We start from the raw sequence: 25,665 nt of genomic DNA, 5'->3' as shown, positions 1-25,665 counted from the left end.
GGTCTCCTGGGTTCCAAGGGGATGAAGAAGCCGTGGAAAGAGTGCAAAGAAGAGTTACCAAGATTACATCCAGTTTGTGGGATTTAGATTATGAGGACAGATTGCAAATATGTGGATTGCAGACTCTAGTTAATAGGAAAAAGGGGGGGGCTATGATAGGTTTATTAACTTTTGAATGGGTGTTATAAGATATTGTCTAATGAAATTCTTTGTTATATGGAAGTTAACTTTGTTTGCAGTCAAGAAAGGGATAAGAGCTAGGTTTTTCTCTCACAAAGTGCAAAATAGCTTATGCTGAGTGAGTGGAATAGTTTGCCTTTTGGGATAGTGAGAATGAATTTAAGAGAAGGTATGATATTATAACTAAGAAGAAAAGCCAAACGGCTATTTTTCTGGCGAGGTTGATAAGTTAAGGGGATAAAAATCCCTTATTGTGTTTCAGCCTATTCGATCTTAGTTTCACTTACTGGCCGAAAAACAATAAGGGATTTTTATCCCCTTAACAGAAGGTATGATAGTTGGTGTGGGTGATTTATGGCCTCCCTTGATGAGTTCTTGACTGAAGGTCTCAGATAATAATAATAGTAATTTTTTTTTTTCTGAATGGCATTTCACCTATAGAGTTTTGATTGTGACTTTTTTAGTAATTTGTTATAGTATGCAAGTTTGTTATAATATATTGTTACAGTGAGAGTCAGCTGTGTGTGTGTGTGTGTGTGTGTGTGTGTGTGTGTGTGTGTGTGTGTGTGTGTGTGTGTGTGTGTGTGTGTGTGTGTGTGTGTGTGTTTGTGTGTATTTTTATGTAATTACATGCACCAGAGGTTTGTTCATCCTGTAATGCTTTATTATGTGAATGAACAGATAAGTGAGCAAGCATCAACTGAATATTTGTGAGAAAGGTGAAATATATTGATTATTGAATTATTGACTTTCAGTTGTTTATTTGTTGAGAATGCATAGCTATCTAAAAACCTTTTAGATAGCTATGCATTTGACTGTTCCCAGTGGGTTTCTTGATTGCTTAGAAAGAATTGAAATCAGAACAAACAAAAATAATTTGGTGATAAAAATTTGTTGCCTCTGGATTGCAAACATTCAGAGCATTTAGAGAAATGCTGTGAGGGTGAAATAATTTTTTGGTATTCAGTTTGGACACAATTCTTCTGATCTTTTTTGGTGAAAGAATGGAATGGTAAGAGAAGATTTACTGAGATCATCAATACAAGAATTTTCAGGAAAAGTAGAGAGCCAGGAAATAGAGTCTTGTATTGTGCACTACATTAGAGCCTTTCTCTGCCCACTCTGACTGCGCATTCCACTTGCCCACCATCCTGTATATAAAGAATTACTAATTAGGTAGCCAATGAAATTTTATTGCCCTATGAGAGACCATCACTACCATCTTGCTTAGAGATTTGAAATGCTTGAAAAAGTTCCATGTTTGGTCTGTAGGCCAAGATTTCTGGATTATCTCATCCTTAGCCCACACATGCAATACTTATGTACTATTTGATTACAAGCTTCTGTGCATGGTATTAATATTTAAAAAAAATGTATTTATTTATTATATTGTATGTTTATTATATATAGTTAGTTATAGGAGAAAAGAGTATGAAAGGAATCATTTGGCATCTAAAATTCAAAACTTGACTATGAAATAATGTTTGCCTTTGAAACTTTGTTTTGCAAGTAACTGTGAGCATATCAGAATAAAACTTTCAGAGCATGCCTTGGTATTATACTTTTTAAAAGATGATGATGAAGAATCCCATGTATTCAGATTTCATTTATGCTTTTGATTAATGGTTCCACTGCTGTTTTCAATTTTTGGTTGTCATCTGAGATTAGGCAGAAACGTATGAGAGCAAAAAATCCTTTCCCAACATCGTGGAATCTAATTTGTGAAAGTTGTGTTTTTCATAAAACTTGGGTTTGAGAGTGTGCAGTGATGACATAACAATGGAAGTAGGTGGCCCTTTGCTTAATTTTGATGTGAGCAGTCTCGTAATGTAATGTATGAGCATGTGTAAAATGTATGCATTAGGAAATGTAAGTACAAGGGTTGTTCGATAAGTCCGTGCAGAAATGAAGAAAACATAATTTTTTTAGGACAGACATTTTTTTATTTTTCAACATAGTCTCCTTTGAGGTTTATACACTTAATCCAACAATGCTCGAGTTTTTTGATCCCGTCCATATGGCATGATTTGTCCAGCTCTTCAAAATAGGCAGTTGTTTCAGCAATCACCTCATCGTTTGATGGAAATCTCTTTCCTGCCAGCCATTTTTTCATGTTTGGAAACAGATAATAGGGGAATGCGAAAGGACTTCGTAGCATAAATCAAACAATTTTGTGGTCACAGTTGCAAAAGAGTGAGTGGGTGTGTTGTCGTGGTGAAAAAGAATCTTCTTTTTCGTCAAGTATGGTCCTTTATTTCATTATTTAAACAATCCAGCAAAGGCGCATAATACACTCCGGTAATTGTTTTGCCCTTTTCCAAGAAGTCTATGAAGATTATGCCACGAGCATCCCGGAAGACGATGGCCTTAACCTTTCCTGCTGAAGGAATGTTTTTTGCTTTCTTTGGTGCAGATTCCCTGCTTGCAACCCATTGTTTTGACTGTTCCTTGGTCTCAGACTGGTAGTGTTAAATCCACGTTTCGTCCACTGTTACGAAACTATGCAAAATTCCTCTGGTTTCCGTTGAAACAGCTTCAAGCTGTCCTTGCAACAGTTGACACTTTCGATCCAGTGTGAGCAAACCATCTTGCAGATAGTTTTCTCATATGTAAATGTTCATGTTAAATATTATGTACATGGTCATTTGAGATGCCCACATCCTTAGCAGTTTCATGCACTTTCACTCTTCTATCATCCATCACCATATCATGGATTTTTTTCAATAATTTCTGAAGTAGTGACCTCAGCAAGGTGTTCAGAACGGTCAGTGTCACTTGTGCTCATATGGCTGCTTCGAAAGTTACTAAACCGCTTATAAACCATTTTAATTGAAGGTGCAGACTCACCATAATGTTTATCAAGCTTAGCTTTGGTTTCCTGAGCCGTTTTGCCTTTCAAAAAGTAATGTTTAATCACTACACAAAATTCTTTCTCATCCATTTTTCACAAATCACAGTACTTGATCTATTCAAATGAATTCCAGTAATAGGTCTATCTGATTGAAACTTAGTGTGTAATCCTCCAACAGTTGCCAGCAGCTAAAAATAACCTTGATATGTACTGTTGGCGTCATTTCTTAGATTTTACACAGACTTATCGAACAGCCCTCTTAGTTTATGGGTGAAAGGAAAGAATGATAAGAGAATTTGGCAAAATGTGTGCTGATTAAGCAGATAGAAGATTGTGAAGATACAAATGCTGGCTAGATTTATAGCAAAAGATCAAACATGTCGACCTAGTGATGTGTGCAAGAAAGAATGTTGGCATTAATGAAGGTAGTAGAGTACTTATCATTTATGGTGGTGTGAGACAGTGTGACATAGCAGAACAGTAACATGATAACAGAAATCTCATTGCCTAGACAAGTATTTCATAATATGAAGTAGGAGTTGGAGACACTAGAAAACTGCTTAGTAGTTATCAGAAAAGCAAAAAAAAAAAAAAAAGATGAAATATGAGGGCAACAAAAAAGAAAGATGTGAAAGAACAAAAAATGGTGAAAAAAATATGGTGATTCTGTGATGAGAGGTTTGCTAGATGAGTGAAACATGAAAGCTTCTTTACTAAGAACAAAAACATTCATGACTTGACAAAGGCTATAGACAAGCAGGTAAAACATATTGAAAGATATGATAATCTTAAAACAAATTACTCAAAAGAAAGTACAGTATGAGAAAAGATGAAAAATATGTTGTTAAATGAAGTGAAGAAGAAGAGCAAAAGAGTGGAGATTGTAAGTCTGTTGCCAGGTGTGAAATGAGCAAACTGAGAGAGAGCTATAATTGCTAATAATTAGATTTGCTTTTGAGAATTCATATGTGAATGAGTTAGTTATTTTTCCTCCATTTGGAAAGAGTAATCATGTAGTTTTAACTAGGGAAGTGGCAGATCTTGTGAGGACTTTAAATAATATATATATATATATATATATATATATATAGAGAGAGAGAGAGAGAGAGAGAGAGAAAGAAAGAAAGAAAGCTTTTTACCTTGGGTGTATACTATACATGAAAGATAAAAGGATTAAAACCAAGTTTATAAAATTTCTTGGTATCTTTAACATATATGAAACTACAAGGAAGGTGACAGCTCCGTAATGAAAAACTTCATTTCAGGTTCTTTTCATAGTGTGGTGAATGTATTGAATGGACTGCCAGTGGCTATTATAAGTATTCCTCTTCAGTGAATGGTTTTAAAAAAAGATATGATAGATACTTTAGGCATAGGGGGATTCTCTCTCTCTCCCTGGAGGAACATGTATACTAATAGTAATAAATGAATTCCGATTCAGTGTGTAAGTCAAGTATAGAAGAAATGAGTGCCCTTAAAGGCTTCATTGGTATTGCAGACTATTCAGCAAGAAATATTTCAGAAGGGATTGAAAAGATTTGAGATTGCAATCTTGTCATGAAGTTGCATTGGTAAATGCACTTAAAGACAGTAGTATCAAAAATACTATAGATGAGTATAAAGGCTCTCACAAAGTTTTTTGTCTTTTAAATATATACAAGTTCTTGGTTAGTTAAATTTTAAATTTAAATTTTAAAATTTAAATTAAACTTTAATTAAATTAAATTTTTAATTAAATAAAAAACTTTAATTTAAAATTTAATTAAACTTTAAATTTCACTGGCAAACATTGTTTTGCCATTTGGCTACAAAAGAGTAGTAGATATCTTTTCTTTTTAATTATGCATTTATTATTTATTTACTTTCTGTTCTTTATTTGGCTTATGATTTTGTTTGTTTGTGCTGCGTGCATGCATGTACATTTATTTTTGGGTGTATTACTCTTCCCTCCTTATGATAAACAGCATATGAATTCTCAGAATTCTCTTACTACTACTATATATATGTAGTAGTAACAGGATTATTACAAACATATATATATATATATATATATATATATGTTTATAATTATTAACTGACTTAAACAGAGAGAAAAAATTTTTCTCCATGGTACTGTATTCTCCTGACGAAGTTGGCATTTCCGACAAAACTAGTAGTGAAACCTTATTAAATCTCTTGTATTTTTTCTCGGATGTCATTTAACCAAGTGAATTACTCTGCAAATAAATAAATATATATACACACACACACACACACACACACACACACATATATATATATACTAGGGGACTCTGGCTACGGTGCCCCCCCCCCGTGGTTCCGGACTGGTAGGCCGGTTCTCCTTGAATTCTGATGACTCAAATTTCGAAGACTCAACACGCAGGGTTGCTTCTGAGTGTCGAGTCTTCAAAAGGGGAGTCTGGTGACTATGCCCCCCCCCCCCCCCCCCCGAGTTCCAGACTGGTAGGTCGGTTCTCCTTGAATTCTGATGACTTGAATTTTGAAAACTCGAAAGGGAGGGAGTTCGTGCCTAACCCCCCCTTCCCCGAGTTCCGGACTGGTAGGCCAGTTCTCCTTGAATTCTGATACTTGAATTTTGAAGACTCGACACTTTCAAAACATTTCAAATAACTTGACAAAAAACGTGACACAAAAACATTACATAAAAAGGCTTATCATTTTATATATATAGGGTGTATGTATATATATATATATATATATAGTAATAAGAAAATTTTCACATTGCTCTGCAGATTTTATTATAAAAAAATATTAACTTTTATTTCTTTTATCCATAATTAACAACCCCTGTTTCATTTTTCTTTACTTTTCATGCTGTTTTCGTTTTATTTATCCCTTTCTTCTTTCTCCTTTTCTTGATCCTTTCCTTTAACATACTAAAAATGACCTAGAACTAGCACTGTTTCCTACTGTAGCAGTCAGGATCACACCACAGATGGGTAATATTTTTTTTCCTTTATGTAATTTGAAATTAGAGGAATCAAGTGTTTTGGCAGCCTATTTAAAAATGAAATAACTTTTGCTGCTATATTAATTAAATTTTATTATTTTTTGTTGTTTATTTAATTTTGTAGTAAACCAAAATTATGTATTCTGTTTGATACTGATATAGAATTTGCAGTTTAATGCACATAATATGCATAATCTTTAAAGGTACCTGTGACAGGACTATAAACAATAAATTACACAATAACTACAGTAATTAACTTTAATTAAATTGAAAGTACAGATATTTCTGTGGAAAAAAGAATTAATGAACAGGAAACCTCAAAAGTCTATTTTGGCACAACATAGTTGACACTAAACACAGTATCCAGTAGGATGAAGCTCGTCTTCTCCATAAAAGCAGGTTTAAATATGAACGCCTTTTCAAAGAAAGTTCATTTTACATATGCCAAATCCGAATTGGATGATTGTCTCTCTCTCTCTCCCAAAAGTTTGGGAGATTCTTATTTTATGTAACCATTAAAAATAATTTTTAATAATATTTATTAATATTAATTTCTAGCACGCGTCAACAGTTTTTAATTGGTTAACCACTGACTGCTCTATGTATTTTGTATTCCCATTTTTTTTTTTTCATTATTTGCTTGTTTCTATGCACTGATGATGTACTATTATTTTCAGTACAAAATATCTGTACTTTCATTTCATTAAAGTTAATTACTGTGGTTATCGTGTAATTTATTGTTTACATAATATGCATATTATAGAGTATGCAGCTTAATGGTTTATTTTGCTACCTATTTAACACTTCTACATGATTTTCATTTGAATTCTTTTAAAGGAAAGTAGTTTTGAAAAAGTAAAGGCATGGATGCCATTTATAGAGCAGTATGATCCTGATGTTAAGATTTTAGCATGTGATAACTGTAGTGATGAGGAAATTGGTAAGTACTATGCAACATTTTTTTTAAGTTAATACTCTATTGGTTTCATAAAATTTAAGACTTTGCAGCAAGAAAGGGCAGCTCCAATTTTTATCACTTTTTGGAAATTAAATAAAAACTTTTCCAAAAAAAAAAAAACTTTTAGACTGTTACTTGAAATGTTTTGCCAGCATAACATATGATTGAATTTGAGTAATATTATTAACTTAAAATTTGTTTCCTCAGAACTGGATGAATTTTCAAAATTTGGAACTGCCCCCTTTTTGTGCCAAATAACATAAAAATACACTAATTTAAGGTAAATAGTTAAAATAGGTAACAAAAATACAAAAAAAAAAAAAAAAATAATAAATATTGCTGCATGGGAACATATCAGAAAATTCCAAATACAGTTTTATGAAAATTACAATAAAATATTTCCAAGAAATCATGAATATTAGTTGTAGGGTGCAAGTACTATATACGTGGGTGGTCAGAAAAGTTCTTGGCTCAACCATAAATCGCAACACCATTGGCAAGTTGTTTTTTTTCTAAGTTCGTACATCTGTCATAAGCATCGATGTGAAATTGCAAGTTATTCAATTAAGTAGATTTTTTTATACAGCTGCCGTAAGCCAAAGTGTTGTGTGTATCCCTTGAAATGGATAAAATTGGGTATTGTGCAGTTATAAAATTCTTTGTAAAAGAAGGTTTGGTGCCAAAAGAAATTCATTCGAAGTTTATAAAATTTTATGGGCACTCTTCTCCTTCGTTTTCGACAATTAAGAAATGAGCTGCTGAGTTTAAATGTGGCCATACCAGCCTTGAAGATGATCCACGTGAAGGACGTCCAAAAAGTGTAACAACACCAGAAATCATTGATCAGGGCACGATATGGTATTGGATGAACGGTGAGTCAAAGTGTGTGAAATTGCTGAGACTATAAGCATTTCAAAAGAACGTGTAGGATACATTTTGCATGAAGAATTGCAAATGAAAAAAGCTTCATGAAAGATGGGTGCTGTGCTTGCTTACAGCAGATCAAAAACGCATTCGCATGAAAATCTCTGAACAGTGCTTGGAGCGTTTTAACAAGAAAAAACTGATTTTGTGAGATCGATTTATTACTATGGATGAGACTTGGATTCACCAGTACACACCAGAATCCAAACAGCAGTCAAAACAATGGACAGAAGCCGGTTGTTAGGCACCAAAGAAGACAAGGTCATGGCATCGATGTTTTTGGATTCTAAAGTTTTGTTTATTAATTACCTTGAAAAGGGTAAAACAATAACCAGGAAATATTATTCCGATCTTTTAACCAGACTAGATGAAAAAATTCGTGAGAAAAGACCTGGTTTGCAAAAGAAAAAAATCATATTTCATCCCACAAAGGTGTTTTGGCAATGGGAAAATTAAGGGATCTGCACTATGACTTGTTGAAACATCCACCCTATTCCCCCAGATTTGGCTCCCTCTAACTTCTATCTCTTCCTAAAACTAAACTCTTCCTTGCTGGTCAGCATTTTTCTTCGAATCAAGAGGTGATTGCAGCTGTAAAGAGGTATTTTGCAGATCTTACTGAGAACCACTACAGGGATAATGGCATTGGAGCATCACTGGAATAAATGTATTAGTCTTAAGGGAGATTATGTTGAAAAATAAAAATAATTTTGATATTATAAATTCGTTTCTTCATTGTTAGGCCAAGAACTTTTCAGACTATCCACGTATATATCAAGAAATTTAGCAATGGAAAAATCATAAATGATTAAGAATGATGGGTATTTGAAGATATTAAGAAGTAACTTGACATTATTAACATTCAGGTATGTGTGAGCAGAGCTAATCTAATTACTAACTATTATAATAACGGAATTAACTCACATAAATTATTCTTTATTCGTAGAATTTTCACCTGAATATCATAGGCATCATCAGTACAGGTACAAGGCTAATTAAACAATAACTGTTATATTCACAAAGCGCCACCAAGTAGCTAAGTTAAATTTCCTAAATTTATTTAATTTTAATTATTTAAATTTAATTATTAAATAATTATTTAATTATTCAATTATAATAATTAAAAAAATTTTTTTTCATATATAATTAAAAATAAATATATATATGTGTATACAATTATGTGTTAGGAAAGATTTGCTGCTTTATAAAGTACTATCTCCCACAAGGGGGGAAAGATGTAGACCATCGGATCTGTTTAGGTTAGGGGAGTGAAGTAATGTTTCACATGTTTCTTTGTATAACCGTTCCATTAGGAACCGGCTTTTGTGAATGACTTTTGTCTTGTTCCGCTTAACTCTATGTCTGGTGTTGATGACATGTTCTGCAATTCCAGACTGTTCGGGTTCAAGGTACTAGATATACGACTGGTGTTCTTCTAACTGGACCTGAGCAGATCTTCCTGTTTTTCCAAAATATGATAATCCACGAGCAGGGAATCCGGTAGACACCTGGATAGCTGAGATGTGGGAGTTTGTCCTTTGGAGACATTAGGAATATGGAAATTTTTCTGACAGGTCGAAAAGCCACACAGATATTTAGTGGTTTTAGCACTTTAGCTATGCGTTCACTAACCCCTTGTACATAGGGGATAGGTACACGTGTAGGTTCTTCTGTACTTGAAGAGGATGCTGGAGCACGAATACTTAAAGCTCTTTTTATGAAGGACTTCTTTACCATTGATTATAATCAATGGTAAAAATTACAATTCATCCATGAATCGATTACTGTATTAAGAGTTCGTTTTATATGGTACTCTTTTATGAAAGATAAAAAAATGAATGCAAAGTAAATGTTTAATAAATGCTTGTACCCACATTATTTATTGCAATTTTTTTATCAAAAGAAGTTATCAAGAGTTGTTTGAGCAGTTTTAGTTTTTTTACTTATCGGCATAAATTCTACGATAACAAGCAAAATGCTCTCCAGACCTCAGCAAACAAGCAATGAAACATAATGAAAAAAACACTGCAAATATAATACATGATGGTACAAATTAAGTGGATATTGAATCCAACATTATTTCAAAGCCGAATAGAGAAACTACTAGAATTTCGTGCCGAATATATAGAAATTAAAAGTTTCGGCAGATGCAAGCATAAATAACCTTATGGGCAACTCGTAGTAAAGGTGGGGTAAGCTCAGGGCCAGATTTAGACTTGCTGAGGCCCTAAGCTATACAAAACCCAGAGACCCCCTACTGTTTTAAATTACATCGGCTGGTCTCAGAAAAATTTAAAATATATATTCCTTTTTAATATATGAAAATATATTGTCTTTTAATTTTTATTAAAAAAATAAAGTATGCGTTTACAAAATCACAGAAATAATTATATAATTAAAGAGTTTTAAAAAAGTCTTTGGCTCTCTATTGTAATACATGATGGTTTATTTATTTTCAGTTACAATCTAAAAATTATTGAACAAAGAATTAAAAAAAAAAAAAAAAACCTAAACCATACTATACTGACATCGGAGGTCATGGTATCTCTCAGATACAGTTTACTGTCAAATATCACAAACCTTTACATAACATGTGTTAAACCAAACTGACAGCAAAAAACAGTGCAGAATATCACTCGTAACATGTGAATGCACAGCTACTCATGACCTCCGAGCTATACAATGAATTGTATAAGAGTATTTATATTAAACATTTTGCTTGTATCTGTCAGATCAGCTGCGAAGCTCCTCAGGGTTAAAGGCACGTTAATCAAAACTCTTGCCGTGTATATCAAGGGATTGCTGCAATTAATTTTGCCACGATAATCAAATACGTGTAAGCAAAACCGTGCTAAGCAGGGGATACCTGTATACAAAATTCAACTGAAAAGTCAAATTAAATTCAGTGATTATCCAAAATGATATGAATTTATAAATTTCATCTTAAGTGAAATCATTGGCATTGAATGTTACTTAAAAACAAGCATTGTTTACAGAAAAAATGTCAACTAATTTGAGGATCATAGCAACTAAATGAAGTTTTGGGATACACAAGTTGCACTCTATAGGGGATTGTGTTCCTTCTGCACACTGCTGAATAAACTGAGTGGTAGACCCTTCCTTTTTTGTAGTAAGAACCAATACTGAAGATATTCATCTGGATGTGTTTGAAGTTTGTTTTCCTTTATAATGGAAAACTGAAAGCAATATGCAAGTCAGTTATTTTCTAACAAAACAGAGTATCACCTTAGGAATGTTAGTCAAGTGAGTAATATTTATTATCCGACTAGTTTCGCCGATTTTTGCTATTGGCATCTTCAGAGATACAATTGGTAAGCGATATGAAAGTAACAGACTAGGTTTTAACTGACAGTTCTAATTCATACAAAATTAGTACTGTGCGCGAGACAATATGTGTGTCGCGGGTACATGATTTATTTGTTGAGAGACATAATGTAATTGGCGTGAAAGTTCATTTCTTTAGTGTTTAGTGATCTAATTAAAGTTTTCCAAATATCCAGTAGGATTAGACCTTGATTCTTATGTAGGTTTCCTGTTGAACAGGCGACTAAAGAAGAAGAAGAGAACTACCATTCCAGAACCTTCAAGGTTCTGGAATGGTAGTTCTCTTCTATATAGGGCATATGACTCTTATCCCACTCAATAAGATGGTTGGTAGTGGCGAAATGGGAAGAAAGGCCTGAAATATCTTGTCTGTTGTTTCTAACATAGCCTATGTGCTCCTTCTGTCTTGTTTCGAAGCTTCTAGAGTCTGGCCAATGTAACTAACACCACAGGAACAAGGTATATTGTATACTCCAGAGTACTTGTAGAATGGATGAGAGTCTTTCGGTGATCTTAAAAATTTCCGAATAGTGATGGCTGGCTTGAATGTTACTCTAATATTGTGTGGGTTTAGAAGGATAGCCAATTTTTTGGAAATGGTGCTGACAAATGGAATAGTTACAGTGCTGATGTATTGGGTGTTATCACGTTGTCTTTGTGGTATATCTGAAAAGAGAATCTTGTTGATGAGTCTTTTAGGATAGCCATTTAAGGATAGCTCTCTGGATATTGTAGTTAATTCTTCTTGTAAGTCATCTTGGTCTGTGGTATACTGTATAGTTCTTTTCTTAAGCATATGGATAATGCTAAGTTTCTGGGATATAAGATGTGACGAGTTGAAATTGAGGTATCGTCCAGTATTCATAAGTTTTCTATACACAGACAGGTTGATACTGTTATTAGTTTGTTTCTTTATTAGGATGTCTAGGAATGGAAGTTTTTCATCTTTTTCAATTTCTAATGTGAATTTGATAGTATGGTGGAAACGATTGATTTTGTTGAGATAATCCATTAGTTCTTCTTTCTTATGATTCCAAATGATAAAGATGTCATCTACATATCTGTATCAAGTTGTAGGTGTTGGGGTGATTTGAGATAAGATTTTATCTTTTAGGTCTTCCATGAATAAGTCAGCACAAGAAGGAGAGAGGGGGTTACCCATGGCTAATCCGGTAAGTTGTTTGTAGACGTTTTTTTGCCAAACAAAATAGTTCAAAGTTAAACAATGATTGAACAACGTGGTGATGTTTCTTGGGAACAAGTTGTCTAAGATGTTGATGACTTCCACAACTGGAATGTTTATAAACGGAGATGTGACGTCAAGGCTAGCTAGTATATCACCTTCAGAGATAGGGATGTTTTTTAATTTCTCAATAAGATGTTGTGAGATTTTGATATAAGTATCTGAGTTATGAATGTGTTGTTGTAAAATTTTGGCTAGATATTTAGACAGTTGGTAAGTTGGAGAATAGATTCCATCAACTATTGGATATAATGGTGTACCTTCTTTATGTATTTTAGGAATGCCATACAATCTTGGAGTCAACGGGTGCATGGATTTTAGCTTTTTTATTAAATCTATAGGCCAGTTAGTCTAATACAAGTAATCAAGAAAAAAAAGTCGCACTATGAACAGGATCGAAGAGTATCACCTTATTTTAGTACTCAGGTTCACTAAGTAATAAATGCTAGGTTGCCTAAACCTGGCAGAAATAAACTAGTAACTCATTTTTTAAAAAAAGTCCTGATTTGACAGTAGTCGATTTTTCCATGTGAGAATTGTCTATGCCACAATAATTTGACTTAGATTTGTAGATATAGCAGCAAACATCATACATGCTTCCCCATATCTGGACAGAGGTGGAGTATCATTGAAATGTTTATAAAAGTGCAAAATGTGCACATTGAGATATATATTAAGGTGGGATAGCAAATATTCAGTTTAATAATTTTCATCATCATCAATTTCCTGATATGTACTCCCAAGGGGTGTTCAGGTTACTATGACAGCACTAAATGATTAAGTTTACATTATTATTATTATTAATCTCCTATCAACGATTTTTATCCAAATCAATCTGCTTGTGAGCACTCCAATATTGTCATATTTAACAATTCGTGCTTCTAAGGCACTTCTAACCGAGTCAATTCATTCACCTAGACCTTGGTCTTCCTCTGGGTCTCTTTCCTGCCATCTTGGCATCAAACACCTATTTTGCTAACCTTTCTTCACTTAGCTCTGCTGACACATTCTTGAATGCTAATAATGTCAAGATCCTTTCTAATCTTCATTTTTGATATGATTCTGCCATTGATGCCATTAGTTCACTCCTCTAATTTTTCTCAGAACCCTCATATCTTTTGTCTCTAGTCTTTGATCAAGTGTTTTATTTCTAACCCAACTCTCACATCCATAACTTAAAACTGTTTTAAACACTGTGTATATTGCTAGTTTTGTGTTTTGGCTAATTTCTCTCTTATTCCATATAATTTTATTCAGCTGGCTACCCACCATACCTACTTTGCTTATTCTGTTGTCTATTTCCAGATTTAACCTGCCATCTTCACTAAAAACTGTGCCTAAATAACTGACATATCTTACTTCTGAATGGAGATTCTATAGATTCAGAATATTCAGAGTATCCATTCAGAATTCTGAATGGATACTTTAGCAGTATCCATTCAGAGTACTGCTAAAGGTTTTTATGCTCCTGCCTATTTTCATAGTTTTGGTCTTTTTATTGCTCATTTTCATGCCAAATTTGCTACAGCTGTTATTCAATTTAGTGAATCCTGGAGACTTGTACTAGATGTGTTTAGGAGTACCACATCATCCGCATAAAACAAAGAGTAAGTTTGACATCTCCAATTCTAATATCAGGCCTAATGCCAATTTCTTTCATAATGTGATCCATATAGATGACGAATAAGAGTGTAGATAATGTGCATGTATTAACTTCAGTTCTAACTGCATACTGACAATTTAAATGTAGACTATGTATTGTTCTGTATGATGTTCCATTCACCCCATATAATTGCAGTGTTTTGAAAAGCTTTTCTGTGGGCAATTTGTCGTATGCCTTTTACATATCTACAAAACTTAAGTACAGTTCCTTGTTATATTCCCATGATTTCTCAACTATTTGTCTTAAAGTGAAACTCTGATCTTGACAGTCTTTATTCGGCCTGAACTCTACTTCTTCTCCAAGTTTCTCTTCCATAATCTTTCTCAACCTCTTTTCAGTTATGTTTGCATAAATCTTACCTGGAACACTTAGTAGAGAAATCCCTCTGTAATTCTCACATTCAGTTTTATTCTCTTTTTTATAGATGGGTACTATAAGTGCTCTGCTCCAATCATTGGGAATTCACCTTCCAAAAAGGCCCTCTGAATTATGCATTTCTGGTCAATATCATCTACTCCAGCCACCTTTCCACGTTTCAAGTTTTTGATGGCTTTTTCTACCTCAAATATTAATATGTACAGGCAACCCTCGTATAACGCAGTACTTACACAACGCGGTTTCGATATAACACGCTCTACAAATTGTAGTAACCCTTGTTCAACGCGGTACTTATACAATGCAGTTAAACGGTTCCAATATAACAGTGAACAAACTGTAGTAACCCTTTATCTTTTCATATATTTTTCACCGCATGACTTAAAAATCAAATTTTATCTTCGTTAAATTTGCGTCTACCCGTATCACGCATGTAGTTAGAAGTAGCGAATTTATATTAGGGAAATGCCCTTTACCACACATGTACGTCAATTGTTTACCAAATAAAGTGTTTATTGTTGAAAATTGTCTTCATTTTCTGCCAGGAAAGCGCATTAAAAATCACAAGTGTGTTAATCTCAAGCTGAGCACTTTATTTTCTGATGAGTTACATAATTAATATGTAATTATTTTCATTTTAAAAAATTATTTTTCTAGTAATGGCCGCTAAAAGTGCAACGAAAGGGAAAAAACAACATTGAAAAGAAATTTCATTTCTCTCGAAGAGAAAATTAAAATTTTCCTATGAAATGGCTCAAGAAGTCCACTCTATCTGTTTATTGGCGGACCAGAAAAAAAGGCATGAGTTACAGCTAGCATGTTTGAAAATTGGGAATCAAGTGTTTTGTACCAGATGTAGAAAGTTACACAAAAAAATTGAATATTGACTACAGAATTCTACTAATTTTAGATAATGCACCAGATCACCCAACAAATTTAAGACATCTGAATATTAAAATAACTTTTTTGTTATTTTAATATTCGGATCGGTATATTCGTTGAACATTCCGATTAATTTTGGAAAAAATGGAATCTAATCCAAACATGTTACTGCCTCAAGCATAGAAAACGTTTTCAGTTGAATTCTGTAGAAAATTATTTCTCTGTCCAATAAGGAATTACAACCCCCCGACAACCCCCTACACTGAATGTTTGCTGGGAAATGAATGGCTTGACATTGTTCTGGAACAAAATTTCGTACTGCCAGTGGATGCCGAGCTAAGTCATATAATTAACCTCACACACGTTTTTGGTGGAGAAGGCTTTGGCGATATGATGAAAACGAAATTAGTGAATTAATTGATAGGGGAACAGATTAAAATAAGGAGGAACTGGTGCCATTAATAAATGATGTCGAACCAAGTGGCAGGGAAAAGTTCTGCCGAAGATTCTGATTGTGATGAATCCGTTAAAGAATTCAATTTAAAGAAATTAGCAGAAGGATTGAACTTGGCAAGAAAGTTATGAAGTTATTTTACGTATTATGATCCCTCAATGTGATCCATATAGATAATGAATAACAGAGGGGATAATGTACATCCTTGTCTAATACCAGATTTAACATTAAACCATCTTCCTGTACTTCCTTCAATTCTAACTGCTGACTTGCAACTCGAATAAAGACTAAGTATTGCTTGATATAATGTCCCATTGCCACCATATAACTGCAGCATATTGAATAGCTTCTCTCTTGGCACTTTGTCATATGCATTTTCCAAATCAACAAAACTTAAATACAGATCTTTGTTATATTCCCATGCTTTCCCGACTATTTGTCGTAAAGTGAAGATCTGATCCTGACAGCCTCTATCTGGAAGGAATCCAGCTTGTTCTTCACCCAGCTTTTCTTCCACAATTCTCCTCAACCGTTTATCAAGTATACTTGCATAGATCTTGCCAGGAACACTCAGTAGGGAAATACCTCTGTAATTCTCACATTCAGTTTTATTTCCCTTTTTATATATGAGTACTATGAGAGCTCTACTCCAATCATCGGGAATTCATCTCTCTGTCCAGGCTTTCTGAACTATGCAGTGCAGCCACTGTAAGACTTTTATACCACCATACTTCAGCATTTCTGGTCGAATATCATCTACTCCTGCTGCCTTTCCACATCAAGCCTTTGATGGCTTTTTCTACTTCAAGTATGGATATGTATTCCTGACTGCATGCCTGGTCAGTGTTTTTTACCACTGTGCTGTCATCACTGCTTGTTTCATTTAGCAGTTTTTCAAAGTAATTACTCCATACTTCAAGGATATCATTTTCTCCTGTTTTCATGTCACCTTTATCATCTCTAACTCCTTTCACAGCACTCTTTCCTCCATTCCTAAGCTTCTTCAACAACCTCCAGAATATTTTGCCACCTTCTTGATATTTATTTTCTGTATTCTTGCCAAAGTCCTCCCATGACTTTTGTTTAGCTAGTTTTACACAGTGTTTAGCATTCTTGCTTGTGTCTCTGTATTCTCTAAGAGCACAAGCTGACTTATTTGCCAGGAACTTTTGATAGGCTTCCTTCTTTTCCTTCACTGCCTCTTTAACTTCCTGTGTCCACCATGCAGTTCTAATTTTTCTATCCTTGCAGACAACCTCACCACATGCTCCTCTAGCTGAATCAATCAGGGCTTTCTTCAAGGTTTGATTCCTGTTCTCAAACTCTTTCATTCTTTCTTCAATAATCTTTGTGTATTTTAGTCTACAGTTCACATCTGAGGGCTGCTCGACTTTTATTCGCTTTAAAACTTTCTTACATGTTATTCTTTTCAATATGAAATTCAATTTTATCCTGCTCAAGACTAAATTGTGATTGCTTCCAATTTCAAATCCTCTGTACACTCTGGTGTCCTGCACCAGGGAGAAAACATCACTATCAACAATAACATAGTCTATGAGACTTTTCTTATTCCTTGCCTCTTCTCTCCATGTGAATTTGTGCACATTTTTATGTTGGGACATGGTGTTAGTAATAACCAGTCCATGTCCTGAGCAGAAATCCAACAGGTATTTGCCATTATTATTGGCTTTGCTCTTTTCTCCAAATTTTCCCAAAATATTCTTGTATGTCTGACAATCATTTCCTACTCTGCTATTTGAATCCCCAACAAGGACCAACTTTTCCTTTTTCATTGTGTCAGTTGCTTTTTCTAAAGCATCAAAAAATTCCTTTGGGACCATAGGCACAAATAAGTCACATATGACTTATTCCTTTGGGACCATTGCCTATGGTCCCAAAGGAATAAGTCATATCAGACATCACTCTCAAGTAGAGTGATGTCTGATATTTGCAGAAATCACTCTACTTGAGACTGCCTGCCATTCAAGAAGATTAGCCTTGTATTTTGTGTTGAATACTATGTCTACTCCTTCTTTTCCTTGATTGTCATTGCCTGAATATAATATTTTGTTTTGTATTTATTGCTCAGAAAGATCTCACCAGTTTTTGTCTTTTTTTGTTTCAGTCACCCCTATAATGTCGATCTGGTACTTATCTACTTCCTCAGCTAGCTCCATTTCTTTACCATTCAGGCTTCTTATGTTGATAGTACCGATCTTTAACTCTGGTGGTGTTGAGTTGAGGTGTGTTTTCAGATTTGTTCCGGTAGCTGACTTTTTGCTGTTCACCCTGCTCTTCACCCGGCGAAAACAACGGGGGCCTTGTTTAACCGGGCGACACCCCAGCCAGCATGAAATTTTTTCATGTACCATCATTTTTTATTTTGGTTTAACCAATAAGAATACAATTTGGTCGGCTAAATCCCAAATTGCCAGCCCAGTATCCAAGTAGATACCCAACAGGGTGCACCACAAGAAGGTGAGGATTGGACATTAGGTCAGAAGCCCTAGTCGGTTCTACACATTCCTTTAAAGGCTATGTGGAGGTCTCCTCTCTGTGATATCAAAATTGGAGATGTTAATGTCAGCTGTTTGCTTTATGCAGATGATGTTATACTTCTAAATAAATCTGCTAGAAGTCTGCAAGATTCTCTGACTAAATTGAATAACTGTTGTAATAGATATGGTATGAAGGTCAGCAATAAAAAGACAAAGACAATGAAAATAGGCAGAATCTTTGAAAATGTCAACTGTGTTGTGAATGGAGAACCTGTGAACAAGTAAAACATTTCAGCTACTTAGACATGATTTTTAGTGAAGATGGTAACTTAAATATAGGAATAGACAGCAGAATCAGTGAAGCTGGTTTGGTGGGAAGTCAATTGAATAAATTCATATGGAATAAGAGAGAAATTAGTCGGAACACTAAATTGCTGTATACAAGACAGTGTTCAAACCAGTTTTAACTTGTGGATCTGAGAGCTGTTTCAGAAGTAAAGCACTTCATGAAAGACTAGAGACCGCAGATATGAGAGTCCTGAGAAAGATTAGAGGCATGAACAGATGGCATCAATGGCAGTATCATATTAAAAATGGGGATATTAGGAAAGAACTTGACATTGTTAGCATCCAGGAATGCGTTAGCAGAGCTAATCTCAGGTGGTATGGTCACTTAAACAGAATGGGCGAAGAAAGATTAGCAAAACAAGTGTTCTCTGCCAGGTTGGCAGCAAAATGATCCAGAGAAAGACCAAGATATCAGTGGATTGATACGGTACAAAGTTCCTTAGATGATAGAAATATAAGATCTGATAATGTTGGAGTCTTGACAAGCAACAGACTGATTTGGAGGAAAATTGTAGATAGGAAGTTAGTAATGATGTAATTTTTTTCATCTATTACTATCATATCCTGTTCATCCCTTGAGGGTACATGGCAGGAATTTGATGATGATTATGATGATCCCTCAATGGAGCGCTCTGGAAAATTCACTAAACAAATATCCAATTTGTTTTTGTATAGTTGTTTAGCTCCATATTATGAACTTAATAAAAAATTGCAGCATAGTGATAAGCAAGGTGTTATTACTGAATTCTTGATTACTAAAGCAGCTGAAGTACGCAATGAGAATTATTCAAATGATGTCCAAGAGATTTCAAGTGATGATGACGTCCTGCCACTCGTAAACAAAGAACATCTACGAAATGTTCATTTTGAAGACAGTGATGATGATTAAATTATGCACTTTATTTTATTTTGTCTAAAACACTTATACATTATGTGCAATGAAATTTACGTACAATTTGTTTTTTTATAAGTTTATACCATGTATTTGTTTCACAGTTTATATGTATTCTTAACTTTCATGAATTACCTGAATTAAATAAAAATATATTTTTATTGGATATGTCATTGTTGTTTATATAATTAAAAAAAAAAAAACGACCTTGGAACATAACCCTACTTTTTCTATGTGATCTGAGTCTTCCATAACACGATTTATATAACGCGGCATTTCTATGGAACCTAACATCTACGTTATACGAGGGTTACCTGTACTTCCTTTTGCATTCCTCTTGAAAATGTTCTGGTATAGTTTTCTGTCACTGCTTGGTTTGTTTAACAGTCTTTCAAAATAATTACTCCAGGCATTTAATATATCCTTATCATCAGTTTTCTTGTCATCTTTACCATCTTTGATTCCTTTAAATAGTATTCGTTCATCCATTTTCTAAGCTTCTTCAATAGCCTCCAGAACATTTTGCCACCTTCCTGATATTTATTTTCTTTATTCTTACCAGTCTTTCCATGACTTTTGTTTAGCGACTTTTACACACAGCTTAGCTTGTACATTTTTATCTTTATTCTTTTAGGGAACGTGCCGACTTATTTGCTAGTAACTTCTATCCTTGCAGACAACTTCGCCACATATCTCCCTAGGTGAATCAGTGAGTGTCTTCTTCAGAGTGTGCCACTGAGACTTCATGGTTTGTTCTTGTTTTCAATTTGTTTTATTTTTTCTTCAATAATGTTTCTATAGCAGAGTCTACAATTTACTTGTAAAAGCTGCTCAACTTTAATTCTTTTTAAAACTTTCTTACATGCTATTCTTTTCAGTGTGATACCCATTTTTATCCTGCTTAGCACTAAGTAATGGTCACTTCCAATTTCTTTCTGTACTAGTGAATTAATAATTGAAGATATCATTATTAAAATTGAAGTAATCAATGAGGCTTTTCTGATTTCTTGTGTCTTCTCTCCATGTGAACTTGTGCACATCTTTATGTCGAAACATGGTGTTAGTAATGACTAATCCACATCCTGAGCAAAATCTGGTAAATACTTAACATTATTATTGGCTTTGCCATTTTCTCCAAATTTTCCCAAAATATTCCTATACACCTGGTGAAATTCATTTGCTATTCTGCTGTTCATATCTCCAACAAGGACCACTTGAAGTTTGCTCACATAACTCTATTTGAAATTGCCTTTCAATCAAGAAGTTTATCTTGATTATTTAGTAAGATTTCACCTGTTTTTGTCTTCTTTGTCCCAGTAATTCCAGTTATGTCCACATGGTACTTTTCCATTTCTTCTACAAGTTCGATTTCCTTTTCATTAATATCCCTTATATTGATGATTCCTATCTTCATTTCTTCTGATGTTGGGTTTATTTTTCTTCTTCTAGATGTTGAGTTAGAGCTTGTTCCAGTAACTGACTTTACACTGTTCGTCCTGGTTCCCCGATGAAAGCAACAGGGACCTTGTTTAACCACGTGGCACCCCAGCTGGCATAAAATCTCATCATGTTGTACTTTCATATGCATTTGTGGTTTAAGCCAATAGAGAGTACAGTTTGTTCAGCTAAGTCCCAAATTGCCAGCCCATCTTCGTTCATTCAGTACCTAGTAGATACCTACTAACAGGGTGCACCACGTGAAGGTGAGGATTGGACATGAGATCAGAATCCCCAGTCAGTTCTCCACATTCCTGAAAGGCGATGTGGAGGTCTCCTCCCAGTTATTTGGCTTTGACCCTTAAGCGACCCCTTGATAATTTTCTAAGAAAGAAAATATAAAAAATAGCTAGCATATGAGACAAATAGCATATGAGACATCAAAAGTACTAAAGCAGTGTATCCTAACATGGGGCATACGTCCCACAGGGGGAAATTTGAATATTTTGGGGGACAATTAGAAAATGATGCATTCGTCACCTCATCACTGATATACTCAAAAAACTCGCCATTGTCGGCGATAACTTGTTGATGTTGCAATCCTGACTTTCCAAGAAAAAAAGTTGACATCACTAGTACAGCAGTCAACATAAATACAGTATAAAGAAGAACTCTCAGAAAAACAAAATGATGAGTCTGTTAGAACTTTATTCAACATACAAAGAATAATGGCATGGCTTTCTGATGAGACAGAAACGAAATACCAAAATTCAACTAGTTTTGCAAAAAAAAAAATACTGTTGCCCTTCCCGTTGTCATATTTAGTTGAATGTGGCTTTAGTACTGTAAATGACTTTCTACTGAAGAAAAAAGAAATCATCTGGATATCACAAACCATGGGGATTTGAGATTGAAAATGACTAAATTAGTACATCAAATAAAAACTCTTTGCAGCAGACATCAAGCTCAAGGATCATATTAACTTGGATTTTATTTTTCCCGAGTTCAGTTCTATTTATGTTTTATAATATACAAAGTGTAATATAAAATTTATATTGATTGAAGAAAGTCGAATTAAAAACAGTTTTACTTTTGTTCCTTTTTTATTTAAAGTACATATTTATATTATACTTTTTCAGAACTTGACTGACTATTATGCTAGGGGATGGGGAGCCGCAAAATCTTTGAGGCATTGAGGTGGGGCATGATCCAAAAAACGTTGGGAAACACTGGACTAAAGGTTTGAATGCAGTTGTGCTGTGAGTTGTAAGTGCTTCATATAAAAGGAAAAAAATTGGAAGTAATAGATTAGTAAATAGAGATGTAATATCAAAGCTAATCTGATCTAATCCTGTGGCTTCCTCTCTTTGAGAGGGTTGCAGCTAATTACTAGGGAGATGATGCAAGGTGGTTTCCCGTTGCCTTCCTTGCCATATTTTTATGCCTGTGTGTTCACGGGGCCGGTTTGCCTGCTTGCGGGATGAAAAACCCCAGATAAACTAGTGGAAAAACCCTGCTGTCCACGCCCAAGATAGACTAACTTGGCTATGGCTGAGGAAGATCCTTAAGTTATTCACATCGTCGATGGGAATCAAACGCAGGACACTCCTTCTCCAGGCATATGGTTGCGAAGTGCATAGCCACTACAAAGCTAATCATGATCTTATTTAAGTTAAGGGATATTACATCCCATATAGCCGAATAAGAAACTCAAAGAGTTTTCATGATTAGTAATTAGCTAATCATGATGTTTAATTTGAGAATAAGTTTTTTTTATTTTTATTTATTATTATCATCATCATTATTATATTTTTTTTTTGAAGTTAGATTTGAACAGAATTTTTATTGGGATGAAGGGCTACAAAGGAATTTTGCTAAGTGGTAAGTTTGCGTGTTTGCAACTATTGGATGAAAGAGTTTTATTTATTATACTCTTTAGAGAAAGACTATATATTATTGATTTCATATTATGGAATATAAATAGGATAATAAATAGGAATATAACTTCTTGACAAGAAGTTATATTCCTATTTTAATTCTTTACTCAAGTGTAAGCAAATGAAGTGTATCTCTACGACTAGCCTACTTGTATATAGAGGCTGTTAACTTCACATCAATTGCCTCAATATCAATAATTTCCAATATCGCAAAAATATTATGGGAAGGGTCACCACCGTGTTTGTTTTCAACCTTTACTGGGATCTCATCAGTAGAGTTTAATGCAGGAAGATATTATGGTTAAATCAATGCATAAGTCTTAAATTTCCATGTACAACTCATACAATTGTGTATCACCATATTATTGAAACACTCCAGATCAGACATAGCTGTAGAAAGTTTCTTCACTTGGTTACAAAGTACGTTACACTTGAAATTATATTCTTGTTTTAATCACATCAGAAGTTTAATGGAGTGAAACAGTACTGGGAAATGTTTAAAAATAATAATTTTTCCTGGAAGAATTTGAAAAACAAGCTTTTGACTCATCCCCTTTCAAACTTTCTCTCTGGTTAAGATATTATTATTATTATTATTATTACGGGCAACTCCAGGGAGTCATTAGACTCATCGAGGGAGGCCCCAAATCATTTTCATCACAACTATTCGACATTCATACAGTATCTATCATACCTCGCCTTAAACTCATTCACTGTCACAGCATCCACCACAGACTCAGGGAGCGCATTCCACTCATTCACTACTCTAAAAGTAAAGAACCCAGCTCTAACACCTTTACTAACCACACTTTTGCCCAGTTTCCATGGATGTCCCCTAGTCCTCCCACAACCAGCCCTGTTCTCAAAAATATCTTCTGAATTAATTTTATAGAAACCCTTCAGTAATTTGAATGTCTCAATCATATTTCCCCTCCTCCGCCTATCAACCAATTTTTGCAACCCACAAATCCTCAACCTGTTCTCATACGGTTCATTCCACAGACCTGCTATCATCTTGGTCACTCGCCTCTGGATCCTCTCCACCTCCTCCCCATCAAGAAGAAACCTAGGTGACCAAATCTGAGCACAGTAGTCGAGATGAGGTCTTATCAAGGCTCGATACAGAGGAACAATAACCTGCTTGTCTCTGCTTGTCAACGTATTCTTCAGCAACCAAGTGATTTGATGAGCTGATTTGGCCACTTTTGCAATGTGTCCCCTAAATTTCAATTCCTTATCCACCAACACTCCTAAATCTCGTGCCTCATCAATTTCCTGGAGCACGGTTCCACCAATGCAGTAAACTGCCTCCCATCTTTTCACCCCAAAATGCATAACCTTACATTTTGCCACATTAAATTGACATCCATTCTCCCTAGCCCAGACCTCCAATCTATCCAAATCATCCTGCAAAATTTTGACGTCATCTGCATTCACTATTGCCCTACCCAACTTCGCATCATCCGCAAACAAATGAACTGTTCCTCTCAGATCCTTTCCTATATCATTTATGAACAAATTAAACAGCAGTGGTCCAAGAACAGATCCTTGTGGTACACCACTAGTCACAGGCCGTCTTGTGGACTCTACTCCTGAGTAAACCACTCTCTGATATCTCTCCGTCAACCACCCTCCTATCCATCTCACCAACCCTATGTCCATTTCCATATGCTGCAATTTACTGATTAGAATTCCATGTGGTATCCTGTCAAAGGCCTTAGCAAGGTCCAGCAGAATCACTGTAAACCCATTACCCTTATCCAGTTCAGCCGTCACTGTGTTATAATACGTGAGCAAGTTACTGAGGCATGACCTACCCTTCACAAAACCATGCTGTCCCCGATACAGTATCCCATTTTCTTCTATCCAATCTTGTATTTTCCTCTTGACTATTTTCTCTAAGACCTTGATAATGATTCCTGTTATGCTGATTGGCCGGTAATTTTCAACAGCAGCCTTGGAACCACCTTTGTGCAGTGGAACTATTTTCCCCTCTTTCCACCCCCTTGGGACTGACCCAGTCCTGAGGCTCAAATTAAACATAATGGTCAAGGGCACTGACAATTCTTTGGCCGCTTCACGTACGACACGAGTTGGTATACCATCCAAACCCACAGATGTATTGACATTGAGGTTCTGTAATAGACTAGTTACCTCTACCTCATTCATCACAATTCCAGTATAAGCTGTTGGTTCCTCCATTTCCGCAAAGCCACCACCTGGATGATATACTCTTGCAAAGTGCTCACTCAGTAATTCCACAACATCGACTGATTCAGTTACCTCCCTACCCTCAGCATTTTTTAAGATCATTCTACCATGAGCATTTTTTCCTTTTACTTGCAACATATTGAAAAAAACTGTTTGGGATTCTCTTTAGCCTGCATGGCCAATTTCCTTTCGTAATCTGCTTTTGCTTTTCTTACCACCCTTGTTACCATCCTGGCCTGAGCTTTATACTGTTCATGCACCTGATGGTCACCCTTCTCCTTAAATTCCCTCCACAATTGTTTCTTTTTTTGCAGCTCAAGCTTAATAGTGTTATTCATCCATTTAACCCCTACCTGATTTATTATTCGGACTCTTGGTATACAGTCAACCATTGCCTCCTGCAAACAGTTCTTAACCACCTCCCATGCACCATCAACATCCAGCCCTTGCAGTTTTACATGCCATGGCATTGAGCCAAGCACACACCTAAGCTTGT

General features: G+C 35.0%; 1 protein-coding gene across 4 annotated transcripts in view; it reads left to right on the top strand.

The window, feature by feature from the left end:
* Window positions 1–25,665, top strand: part of LOC150099730 (alpha- and gamma-adaptin-binding protein p34) — a 203,010-nt gene that overhangs the window by 25,920 nt on the left and 151,425 nt on the right. For all 4 annotated transcript variants that reach the window (XR_016549330.1, XM_090403400.1, XM_090403399.1 and 1 more), the window contains exon 3: window positions 6,840–6,942. Coding sequence is in view for 3 of the 4 variants with exons in the window: in XM_090403400.1 (XP_090259526.1) it covers window positions 6,840–6,942 (103 nt within the window). In the remaining variant the exon portion in view is untranslated. The remainder of the gene's footprint in view (window positions 1–6,839; window positions 6,943–25,665) is intronic.

This window comes from Typopeltis vanoorti, chromosome 14 (genome assembly GCF_054136105.1).
Source record: "Typopeltis vanoorti isolate ZY-2024b chromosome 14, IOZ_Tvanoo_1.0, whole genome shotgun sequence".
NCBI classification, from domain to species: Eukaryota; Metazoa; Arthropoda; class Arachnida; order Uropygi; family Thelyphonidae; genus Typopeltis; species Typopeltis vanoorti.
Note: the sequence above shows the minus strand (reverse complement) of the source record. Positions and strands in the feature narration are given on the sequence as shown.